The following is an 8888-nucleotide window of genomic DNA, read 5'->3' as shown; positions in this document are numbered from 1 at the left end:
GTTATTAACCACCATTGGGATTTGTTCTATTACTTAAGATCTGTGATCAAATGGATGATGAACCTAAACCCTGAATTATCTTTAATTACAAACTGCAAGAAAAATCCTGTTTGGTTTCACAAAAATCAGTGTTTTTTAGGAAAACACCATTCTAAGTCACAGATCTCATAAATAACCATGATCGTGATAATATTAATATTAATTGAGTAATTTGGTAACTATTTAGAATATACATCCTAATATATGACTCCCAGCTATCCTAAGGGATGATACTTATTTTCTAGATAATGGCTAGCAGTAAACTCTTAACTTGTGCTATAGCACTCCATTTGAGTTCTGTCTGGCTCTGCACTGAAAGTCATGTACTTCCTCACTGAAGAGCATTCCTACCACATTGTGCCTTGGATGCTGGGTCAGACACCCAGTTTCCAAAGTTGGATTGGAAGTTGTACTTGCAATCAAATGTTCCAAGTCCAGTAAAGGAGATGGACAGCCAACTGTACTTGACAGAACAATGAGTATTGTAACTACAGAATAGAAAAGGTGCTAAGGGAAATTGAAGAAGGTCATTTAAACCAGAGGGAGAGTCCTAGAGGTATTGGTAGAGGTAAACACTGAACTGAACTTTGAAGGAATCTGCTAGAGGAAGATGGTTGGATGTGTCAGCAGAGGGAGGATTTTTGGATGACATGAAGGGGGTCCCAGGGGGCCAAGAATATAGTGGGAAAATAACAATAAGAATTACTACTGTTAAGTTTTATGTGTTACATCCTGTGTTAAAGGCTTTGCAGACATTTCACAGAATCTCTAATAACAACCATTAGACACCAAAAATGACAACTAAGGCTGAATCTACTCACTTGCGTAGAGAATTTGGACATTATTTGGGCAATGGGATGGTTTTAAATCCTGGAAATGGATTTAAGTGCTGTTCTAGAAAGATGATAGCATTTTAGAGTTGAGTGAGACTGGAGCTAATTACACTGTAGTCGATATGGTTGTCCAGGGAACTGTGGTAATGTCCTGATCAGAAGCCTTAGGACTGAGGCAGGATGGGAAGTGGGGAGGGGATGTAGAGGCTGGGGTAAATGGATATACAGGATTGGTGACCAACAGAGTGTGAGAATGTGCTTCATCTTTATAGGGCCCAAAGATTGTTAAGTAAAGAAATGGAGTAGATTTCAATCATTAGGGACTAAAAGCAAAGTTAGCTCAATTTTTGATCCCCAGGTTTTGGCTATAAACCTCTTCATCTCCTGTTCTAAAAACACCAGTAAGAGAAAGACTATATTTTGTTGAATTCTTTCCTGGGGATTTTAGGGGAGACTTTAATCCATTTGAAGGTCTAAGCTACCTAGGGAGACTTGCTCTCTTTAAATGTTTTCATGTCCCGACTCTTTCCAAGTACATAATATACAGGAAAATGCCTTTTGTTTAATAAAAAAAAGTTAAAAGCATTTTCATATTTTGATGTTCTTCTTTCTGTTTAGAAATGCTGTTCAGATAATGACTCAAAAAGAGGTCTGATACAAAATGTATTATTTTTTTTTCTTTTTCTTTCAGCTAAATTTGTATTTCTTTGCTCTTTAGGGGGAAAAAAATAGTACATGATCTGAAACTGATGTAGGTGAAGTCCTGATTTGGAGATGTTTATAAAATGACAAAAGCTGGGTTCTGTTATAGACATGCATGCCTGGGGATTTTATTGCCACTTTTATTGGATAAATTTGTTATTATAAAATTGATATTTAAAATTACACTTCCCATCTGACCATTACTAGATACCAATTCCATTTTAAAGATCAGACAGGCACATTTGTTTTCCATTTAGCTTCCTCTTTTAATTTCTTCTTCTTTTTTTAATCTTGTTCTTGAGTAGATCTGAAATTCTGGATAGCTATGAGAATTAATTAGCTGGTACACACTCTAGCTTTTCAAACCTCACTTTGGGTTCATGTGAAATACCCATAAACAGACTCATGGATGCCTCTGCTGTGGGGGATGAGTGATGCAGACTAGGAGCTGAGCCCCAGGTCTGGCTCAGCTCAGCAGCACTCTCTTCCATTCAGAGTCTCAGATGTCTGCCCCGCTGCAAAGCCGGGAGGCCAATGTCTATAGCTGCTAGGCATGAAATCCCCTGCTTCTGTTTGTTTCTTTTGTTGCCACGAGTTAATAGGGACAGAGACAGGAGACAGCCCAGAACAAAGCAGAAATAATGGAGTATTTCACCCCAAAAGGGAATGTGGATTGAGAAATACAAAGGGTAAGGCAATGACAGACTTAGTGTCCTAAGGCAATGTGATGTATTGGCTAGAAGCTTCAGCCCTGGGACGATTCTGGGCCAAAGCCTTCATCTAGGAGCTCCTAGGAGCCCACATCACCAAAAGGTTTAGCCTATCTTCTGTTAAAAACAAAACCAGAAACAGTTTATTGTTTTTCGCTTTGGAAAGAGCTATGGGATTTTTGACTTTAAAAGGAGATTCTTCTTCCATCATGGGGACTAGTCTTCTGCTAGGCTGTGGCTAGCGATCAAGGACACACTTGATAGTACTCCATAGCTTTGCTTAATATTTCTGATTCTGTTGCTGTCATCTTGAACTTGTTTACACTCTTTTTTTGTCATTTGCAGGATCCATTAGTTAGATATCACCACATTTGAATTTTTTTTCATGCATGTAGAAAGACATTCCTTTCATGTGCATTCCTGTACAACCTAGTATATTGTATTTTTTCTCTGTATTCTCCCCAACACACCTTATTTATATAGTATTTGCTTTATTGAAGTAAAATTCACGTGCACATATTTTTTTTAAGTTGGAGAACTAGATGACTTTTCCAATAGAGATTTTAACTTACTGGTATAGAATCAGAACTCTCTAAGATCAGCATGGCTTCTCTTTATACATGTATTGGCCTTCCAGAGGATTAAAAAAAAAAATGAAGCAAACATCCTCTTCTCTCCTGTTCCCTAATTCAGCCTTGGGAATTTTAATGATACTTATTTTCCAAATCTTTTAGCTTGGGAGTGGGGAGGAAACTCCATAGACCCCTTTCCCTAGAAGGAAAGGAACATTTGTTGGAAAACTAACTGCAGGTAAAAAGCAATTCAAAGATTTGCATCTTTCCCTTCCTTTGCTAGACATCTTTCTCTTCAATTACACAGACAAACTTGCTTACTGGACTCTCTTCTTCCCAACAACAGAAACACCCCATTTTTGGGTGTGGACATATCCATTTTATGATGTGAACCAGGGGTCTGGAGCAAAACAATCCTGACACAGACCCAGCTACGCAACTTACTCACCATCCTGGTATATCAAACATATGACTCTCTGCAAGGAATGGCTCTGAAGACTCTTCTGCATGTCAAAACTCTAGAAGTTAGTGGTCCATAATTCCAGGAGCTCAGAAAGCATCTCTAGCACCAACCAGATCATCAGGGTTGAATCCCACTCTGTAGGAGCCATATCGTTACGTTTCTTGCTGTGTTGTTCTCAGGAAGAAGTGAACTGTTACACAAAAATCATTTAAATATCTGGTGCTCAGAAGTACAAGATGTCTTCAGATTTGTCTTCAACTAATGAGGACACCCACCCATCCTGAGATCTCTTCCACAGAGCTCAGGCAGCAATGATGACTTGTCCTGTAACACACTTGTTGTTTTAGTTGGGTTATATTGTCAAAACACAGATCCATTTTGACTATTATAGACTTGGAAAACACAAGTCAGATCATTTTACATAGTTAATATTTTATATTTTATTCATTGAACTTACTTAGTGTTAGAAAATGCTTCTAGATACTAGGGTATGACTTGGTGGTAGAATGCTTATCTAGCATGGCTGAAGTCTGGGTTCAATTCCCAGCACTGCCCCCTCTCCCATAAAAAATGAAGAATTCATCTTCATTGTTTTGTTTCGTTTTGTTTTTTGCTAGTATTGGTGCTTGAACTCAGGGCTTTGGCTCTGTCCCTTAACTTTTTCACTGAAGGCTGACACTCTGTAACTTATCCCAATTAACCACACACACACACACACACACACACACACACACACACACACAAACACACACACGCATGCACGCACGCATGGGCGCGCTCAGTGTGTGTACTAATTGGGGCCTCATGGAATTTCCTGCCTGAACTAACTTCAAACCATGATCCTTTAGATCTCAGCCTCCTGAGTAGTTAGGATTTCAGATGTGAGCCACCACTAGCTAAAAAGTTTTAAAAGTGGGGATCTTGCTTTTAGGTACCCACTCATATACATTTTATTAATCTAACAAGTATTTATTGCCCGACCCTTGCATAGAAAAAGATGTAGCTCTCTGTCACAGAGTCCCCTGAGTTTTTGTCTGGCAAGACCCATATTTAAATAAGGGAGAAGCAGTGTGGGGCTTGGGCCATGGCTGTGTAGACAGTGTGTCTGTAGCGAAGTCTTGAAGCTGACGGAAGAAACATTTTTCCAGGAACTACACAGAGCTTCAATCAAATTGAAATCGTACTCAGAATAAAATCTTGTATTCATGATGAGAAACAGAGCATCAATTGAAACAAATGCCATGTCCCAAAAGGCTGGGAATTTCACGACACAGGCTGGTAGGAAATACTGGCAGAGCCGGGGCTGGTGCCAGAATGGGAGGCTTTTGATTAAGTTTCTCAGCCAGAAATACGTAGTGGCAGGAAAACTAGTCCTATTGCCCCGTTTTGATGCTTGGGCACCCTCAGAGATTGTAAAATTAAGGTTTATGAACCAGTAATAGCACTAAGAGCAGATATAACCTGGGTCTGTGTTCAGATTTCTATTATCTGATAAATCTGTAGTTAGAAAATATATATATATGGTATGGCATAGTTTTATCCGCAGTGTTAAAAGTATGGGTATGGGACCAAGAAGTGGATGTAAAGATTCGTTCTCTGAGAGAATAGAGGAAGACTTCCCAGAGGAGGTGCCTGTTGCCTAGGCAGATGTTTGAATAGGGATTTGCCAATTCAAAGAAGAGAGGGCCTTTCATTCTGAGTGTGTGGGACCTTGGTGCTGAGGTTAAGTGCTTGGACTTTTGACGGACTAGTGAGCAATGTAGGTAGCTAGAGTCATCAAGGTGGAAATGTGGAAGGAAATGTGTTATATAGTTGTATGCTCAGTGCTATACGGTACTGACTTATTGAAAAGACATTTACTGAGGATCCACTGTGTTTAGTGTTCTGTCTAGCCTATGAAATGTTTCATACTGTCCCCAACAAAAATGGATAAATTTTATAAATGATCTTGTTATCTTGCTTCAAAGTTAAATACAAACCTTCATTTTTGCCTTTGCAAGTTTATCTTTTGTTGATTATGACTACCTCTGGTCACCTTCCTTCTTTATGCCAATATTCCTTATATTTATGCCTGTGCATTTTAGCTGGTTTATATTTTAGTTATGATTAGTGATTGGCTAACGTCTACTACCCAGCTATCACTGGTGATTCTAGGCTTTGCCCTCGCTCAAGACTTTGGTGCATCATTTTCTCACAGATGAAATTGGTAAAGGTTTGTGCATGCATTTTAAGAGAGAATGTCCCACGTCCTGACCAAATATAATAAATACCATGGGTTCTTTCAAAAAGGAGTAAGTCATAATTGACCCTGTGGGAAAAGACTCGTGAAATGAAGTAATGTAGGCAAGGGATACCATGACCTTGGTTGCCCCCCAGAGGGTGTAATTACAATTCAGACAGGCTCTGTTCTTTATTTCCTGCTGCAAGCTAGGGCCAAGGGGTGATGTGTGTAGCATCTTGGGTTGAACTAGGGTGGGAAGTTGCTTGTGGAGGCTGCTGTGCGCGGTGTGTGTGTGGGGTGGGAGGTGCTCAGACTGGACTATATACTGCCAGGCATTGCCCAAGAAGCTAACAAGCAGCCAAGATACCTTAGGAAAATGAGCATCATGATGAACAGTTATTTGCCTGTCTGGCGCCTTTCTTAGTAGCATAATGCATTGAATCCATGCCTCATAACATCCTCCTGAAGAAAGGAAGTGGCAGATAGTGTTAAACGTTACTGGTTAATCATGGGGAAACTGAAGCATGGATAGGTTTATGGGGTTTGAGTGGAGTCACACAATGCCTCAGTGTCTGGCCTGGGAATGAAGCCCGAGTTTGCCGCTCGCTGTCAGGACTGCCGACAGCATTGTGTCTCGTATTGTACAGCAGTGAAAAGGGCTTACTCTTCACAATGCCTGAACTGCTGTAGGCGACAAACACAATGAACTTTGGTACAGTATAGTCTAGAGGCCAAAACGTGTGATTTTAAGTAAATTGACTAGAAGAACCAATGCTTGATTAAAGGTTTAAAACAAACAAACAAACAAAAACAAAAATGAAACCTGCCTGCTGTGGGGGTGGGGAGAGCATATCCCTCAGTTGAAATGGAACACACAAGTTTTATCTGTTTGCCTGAAAAAATCTGACACTTTTCCTTTTAACCATGAATTTATTTATTTATTTCCAACATTCCATGATTGATTTCAAATATTCTACCTTGTAATAATCATTAATCACTAATAATCATGGTGATAATAATTAATAATCATTTCAATAACCTTACTCTGATAGCCAGGATTGTTTTTGGTTAAGTGTTTTGCAGATTTTTCAGATTTAGTATTTTTCCAGAACTATGGGACCTACAGAGCTAGGAATTCAGGAAAGTGATGGAGGTATAATGAGGGAATTGTCAGGTTGGAGGTCTCAGTATTCTATGGGATTGGAGTTAGAGGAGTAAAAATGCCATCAGTGGGAAGTACATGCAGAGAGAAGAGAGAAGTAGAATATGAAAGAATCCTTCATGTCCATCCCAGAGGACCACCTGTAGACAAGCAGGCTCAGGAAAATGATTTATATAACTAAAATGTAATTAACAGAGGCCCAGTCACCTGGCCAAAACAGTTACCCTTTAAGAAAACCATTTTCTCAAGATCATTATAAGGTTTATTAGAAGGGCCATATTTCCCAGGAGAGGGAACACATTTTACCAGCCCCAATCCAGGTAGCTGGAGGTTCTTGGGGCTGGAAGTGAGGTAGGTGGGTATGGGCAGAGAATGGGAGTGGCCAGCTGTAGGGCAGGAACTCTAGGGCAGAGAGGAGCTCAGATATGGAGGAGCTGAGGACCAAAGGTGCGTATAATGCTAACAGATTCTCATTCCTATTTTTTTAATGTCAGATGTATGTGGGTATTCTGAATAAAGTAGCTTGTGTTACAGAGATTGATGAGTTTCGATGCACAAAGTGTTTATACTTTGGATTTTAATGAGTCCATGGAGAGAAAATGGTGGAACTCCAGGCAAAAGTATGTTGACTGATATTGGTCTATGAGTAAATCAGACAAGGTGCTAGCAACCAATCACATGCAATTTCACTTTTGTACTTAGGCTTTATGATAGTTTCTGTTGGGCTAGTTCTTCTGCCATCCAAGAGATAGTCTGAGGAATGGTCTAGAGGAATTCTGGCACAGGAACTGAGGGAAGATGGTGGTCTCTGGAACAGAAATAGGGCGTCTCTCAACTTTCCTCAAGAAAAATCAAAGCAAAACAATAAGGAAAGCCATATGAGTAATGTTGTCTGTATTAGGAAAACGTGGAAGATCTGACCTATGCAAGAACAACTGCTAGCTGATGGCCATCTTCGTAAGAATACACATAGACCTTTCTCTAGAAAAGACTTCTTTATCCTGAGTCTGATACTTGGTTTTTGTGTTTTGTTTTTTTTCAAGGAAAATAGGTTGTGAAAAGTTAGACAATGTGAGCCATTCATAGGAATCCAGAATGTGAAGTGTTGGCATCTAGAAGGGTGTTTATAGTTGCGATCATTAATCTTGTAGGAGAAGGCATAATGGGACAAAGTAAGGCCAAAGAAGAGCTACTGAGATGAATGAATAGGACAAGTTCGTATATGGAGACAGACTGAAATAATTAGGACTCCTCAGGCTTGAAAAGACTGAGAAGGAAATGTGATTAGAGTTTCATAAATCCATGTAGAATATGGATCATAAAATACTGTTTACCAGAAGTCAGTAGAACCTCTTAAAAACTGAGGGAAATGAATTTAGGGGGAAAAAAGAAGCTCTAAACCTACCATCAAAGTAGATTTTCTACATTGAAGTAACTCTTTTGGGAACTAAGCTAACGCTGTCATTGACATGCAGTGGCAAAGCCAAAGGTTTCTCTTATTTTGATGTGATTTTTCTTAAAGTATTGGGATACCTAGAGAACATAGATCAAATATCTATTCACTTTTTTTTCCTTAGGTAGAACTTAAATATCATTCATTTTCACCTCCACAATTATGTCTTGAGGGTAGTTTCTGTACTCTCTTCTGCTAGGCCCTGAGGATAATCGGATGAGGATGGTCGGACATGTTTCCCACAGTGTGGGGATAGTTAAGAAACTGTAATTGCCTTCATGATGAATTCGCAACCGTGCTGGGAGAGCTTGACACTAATTGCTATGAAGTCTTGGGATCAGAACTGTATGCCCTGGGAAAGGGTGGTGGTTAGGACTTGGCTAGGCCATGAGTTGGAATAGGAAAGAACATGGATAAGTGCCTTGAATGAGATAGGTCAGCACTGTTCCAGAAGGAATGCGAGGGAGACAGTGGCATTGACTATAGCAGGTTATGGAGAACCTTGAAGGTTGGGCCCCAAAGTAGACAGAACTTAATGGAACAGATTAAGCAGATATAATCAGATTTTTTTTTCATATTTTATATGGAGAACACAAAGTACAAGAAGGAGTAAATCTACTGGAACCAGTGGGAGAATACTGATGGTTAGGTGACAGTAGCTTAGGCTGAAATTGGACAAGTTTAGAGCCATTTCAGATATAATATTATAGACCATGCTTGGTGACTAGACATG

At 39.6% G+C, this 8888-nt stretch overlaps 1 protein-coding gene across 1 annotated transcript in view; it reads left to right on the top strand.

Annotated features, from left to right (window-relative positions):
• Nucleotides 1-994: 994 nt before the first annotated feature.
• The window catches only part of Arl15 (ADP ribosylation factor like GTPase 15), a 260817-nt gene continuing 252923 nt past the window's right edge, over nucleotides 995-8888 (top strand). Inside the window, exon 1 of the mRNA XM_042690537.1 lies at nucleotides 995-1015. Within this exon, the coding sequence (XP_042546471.1) occupies nucleotides 995-1015 (21 nt within the window). The remainder of the gene's footprint in view (nucleotides 1016-8888) is intronic.

This window comes from Dipodomys spectabilis, unplaced genomic scaffold (assembly GCF_019054845.1).
Source record: "Dipodomys spectabilis isolate Male_0828 unplaced genomic scaffold, ASM1905484v1 ptg000138l, whole genome shotgun sequence".
In the NCBI taxonomy this organism is placed as follows: Eukaryota; Metazoa; Chordata; class Mammalia; order Rodentia; family Heteromyidae; genus Dipodomys; species Dipodomys spectabilis.
Note: the sequence above shows the minus strand (reverse complement) of the source record. Positions and strands in the feature narration are given on the sequence as shown.